The 3,371-nt window shown below is 46.0% G+C and overlaps 1 protein-coding gene across 1 annotated transcript; it reads right to left on the bottom strand.

Annotated features, from left to right (window-relative positions):
- Positions 1-958: 958 nt before the first annotated feature.
- LOC140979053 (uncharacterized) lies at positions 959-2,862 on the bottom strand. The gene is made up of 3 exons (XM_073444405.1): positions 2,642-2,862; positions 1,733-1,958; positions 959-1,405 (listed from the first exon to the last, which is right to left on the bottom strand). The coding sequence occupies exons 1-3, from the start codon at positions 2,860-2,862 to the stop codon at positions 959-961; spliced, it is 894 nt and encodes a 297-aa protein (XP_073300506.1).
- Between the last annotated feature and the right edge of the window lie 509 nt (positions 2,863-3,371).

Genomic DNA, 3,371 nt, shown 5'->3' with positions numbered 1-3,371 from the left:
TCACCTTGTTCCGGAGCCTACTCTCCTGTCTGTCTAAAATATGAATGGGTCTCTCCTCGAATGACAAGTGCGGCGTCAGCTGAAGTGGCTCATAGTTCAGCAGATGCGAAGGATTTGACATATACTTCCGCAGCATAGAGACGTAGAACACATTATGAACTCCCGCCAGACTCAACGGCAATGCGACTCTGTAAGCAAGTGTCCCAACTCTCTCTAGGATCTCGAATGGCCCGATGAATCTAGGGCTGAGCTTGCCCTTCTTCTCGAACCTCATCACACCCTTCATCGATGCGATCTTCACAAACACATGATCCCTTACTGCGAACTTAAGATCTCGATGCTTCTGATCTGCATAAATATTCTGATGACTCTGAGCGGTCCTCGTCCTGTCTCGAATCATGCCCACTAACTCTGATGTCTGTCTGACAATATCTGGAACCAACTCTGCTCTCTCTCCTACCTCATCCCAATACACTGGCGACCTACACTTCCTCCCATACAATGCCTCGTATGGAGCCATACCAATCAATGCCTTATAACTGTTGTTGTATGAACACTCCACAAGAGGTAACTTCAGCTCCAAGCTGCCCTGGAAGTCGATAATGTAAGCTCAAAGTAGATCCTCAAGAATCTCAATCACCCTCTCTGACTGACCGTCTGTCTGAGGATGGAAGGCAGTACTGAATAGCAGCTTAGTACCCAACGCCTGATGGAGACTCTTCTAGAACGCAGACGTGAACCTCGCATCCTTGTCTGACACAATAGACACTGGAATCCCGTGCAGTCTGACTATCTCTCTGATGTACAGTTCTGTGTACTGAGTCATGGTGAAAGTCTTCCTGATTGGTAGAAAGTGAGCTGATTTAGTGAGCCAATCAACTATCTCCCAGATGGCATTATATCCTCCAGTAATCCTCGGAAGCCCTGTCACAAAATCCATGGTGATGTTCTCCTATTTTCATTCGGGAATAGGGACTGGCCTCAGCTTTCCTGCAGATCTCTGATGCTCTGCTTTGACCTGCTGACAAGTCAAACACTTCAAAACAAATCGCAGAATATCTCGCTTCATGGCCGACCACCAATAAAGAGTTTGAAGGTCTTTATACATCTTCGTACTCCCTGGATGGATGGAGTACGGGGTGCTGTGGGCCTCGCTCAAGATATCTGCTCTGACGGAATCACTGTAAGGATCACATAAATGGTCCATATATCTGACTATGTCATCCACAACTGTATACAGTCTCTGGCTCTTAGCCTCATCCCTCCGTCTCCACTTCTGCAACTGCTCGTCGGAAGTCTGTCCTGCTCTAATTCTGTCTCTCAATGTCGTCTGTACTGCCAAAGTAGCAAGATTTGGGGCATCGTCCTTGGCATAAACTGCAAGCTCAAATCTCCGAATCTCCGCCTACAGTGGTCTCTGTACTGACAAATGAGCAATCACTGCCTGCTTCTTGCTCAGAGCGTCTGCAACCACATTAGCTTTACCCGGATGGTAGCTAATGTCACAGTCATAATCCTTCACTAGCTCTAGCCATCTCCTTTGTCTCATATTCAGCTCTTTCAGTGTGAAGAAGTACTTCAGGCTCTTGTGATCAGTAAAACTCCTGCACTTCTCCCCATACAGATAGTGTCTCCAAATCTTTAGCACAAACACCAGTGCTGCTAGCTCGAGGTCATGAGTCAGATAATTTTTCTCATAAATCTTCAGCTATCTAGACGCGTAGGCTATAACCCTGTCATGCTGCATCAGAACCGCGCCCAAATCAAGCTTCGAAGCATCTGTATAAACCACAAACTCTCCCTGCCATGATGGCATATCTAGAACTGGTACTGTGGTCAATGCTGGCTTCAACCTATCAAAGCTCTCATGGCACTCAGTTCCCCATAAAAACTTGGCGTTCTTCTTTGTCAAGGCCGTCATAGGCACCACGATAGAAGAGAAGCCCTGAATGAATTTCCTGTAGTACCCAACCAATCCCAACAAACTACATATCTATGTCACACTCTTAGGCACTGGCCAATCTCTGACTACTTCGACCTTACTGGGGTCGACCTCAATACCCTCCCGAGATACAATGTGGCCCAAGATTGCCACTCTATCAAGCCAGTACTCGCACATACTGAACTTGCCATACAGCTGTCTGTACTCTAAAGCCTGCATTACGGTCCTCAGATGCTGGCTATGCTCCTCTATGCTCCTCGAATAGATCAGGATTTCGTTAATGAAAACTATGACGAACTGGTCCAAGTATGGATGAAACACGCGATTCATCAAATCCGTGAAGATCACTGACGCGTTCGTCAAACCGAAGGGCATCACCATAAACTCATAGTGCCCATAACGTGTCTGGAAGGCTGTCTTATGCACATCAGACTCTCTCACCTTCAGCTGATGGTATCCGGATCGGAGGTCTATCTTTGAGAACACTGATGCTCCCCGAAGCTGATCTAACAAATCATCGATCCTCGGCAACTGATAGTTATTCTTGACTGTGACCCTATTCAGCTCTCGGTAGTCAATGAACAGTCGCATGCTGCCATCTTTCTTCTTTACAAACAAACTGGTGTGCCCCATGGAGAAAATCTAGGGCGAATGAAACCCTTATCTAGCAAATCCTATATCTGATATTTCAGTTCTTACATCTCGGCAGGTGCTAGACGGTAGGGTGCCTTAGATATCGGCACTGTCCCTGGCATGAGCTCAATAGAGAAGTCCTCCTCTCTGTCTGGTGGAATGCCTGAAACATTGTCAGGGAAAAAACTGGAGAACTCACTGACCACATCCACGTCCTTGAGCCTCTGACTGACTGGCTCTGACACTGATACAATGCTGGCAAAAAATGTCTGGCAGCCTCTCTTCATGAGCTTCCTCGCACACATGCAAAAAATGACGTGCGGCAACTGCTGGTGTCTGACTGCCTCAAAAACAAACGGCCTACCGCTGGGTGGTCGGATAGACACTGACCTCTATCTAAAGTCTATGACAGCTCCGTTCAACGAAAGCCAATCCATACCCAGAATAATGTCAAACTCTGGCAATGGTAACACTATCAAATTTGCATGCACCGTATATTTCTGTAACCGAAGCTCCAATCTCTTCACTATCTGCGAAGTGAACATCTGATCCCCGGATGGGATTCGGATATAAATGAATGTGTAGCCCCTGAATCTAGCAATGCATGTGTGGCTACACCTGAAATATATATCATCCTTGCGACAAAACATACCATCAAATCTAATCGTGTTGAAGCTTACGAAATTTCTTATCGGCAATTATCCTCAAAAAATTACTAAATTAACCCATGTATCCCTCAAAAATTCGGAATTTGCAGTTTAGCCCTTAAAATTTCTAAAATTTGCAAAATTCCCTT

This window comes from Primulina huaijiensis, chromosome 6, assembly GCF_012295235.1.
Source record: "Primulina huaijiensis isolate GDHJ02 chromosome 6, ASM1229523v2, whole genome shotgun sequence".
NCBI classification, from domain to species: Eukaryota; Viridiplantae; Streptophyta; class Magnoliopsida; order Lamiales; family Gesneriaceae; genus Primulina; species Primulina huaijiensis.
Note: the sequence above shows the minus strand (reverse complement) of the source record. Positions and strands in the feature narration are given on the sequence as shown.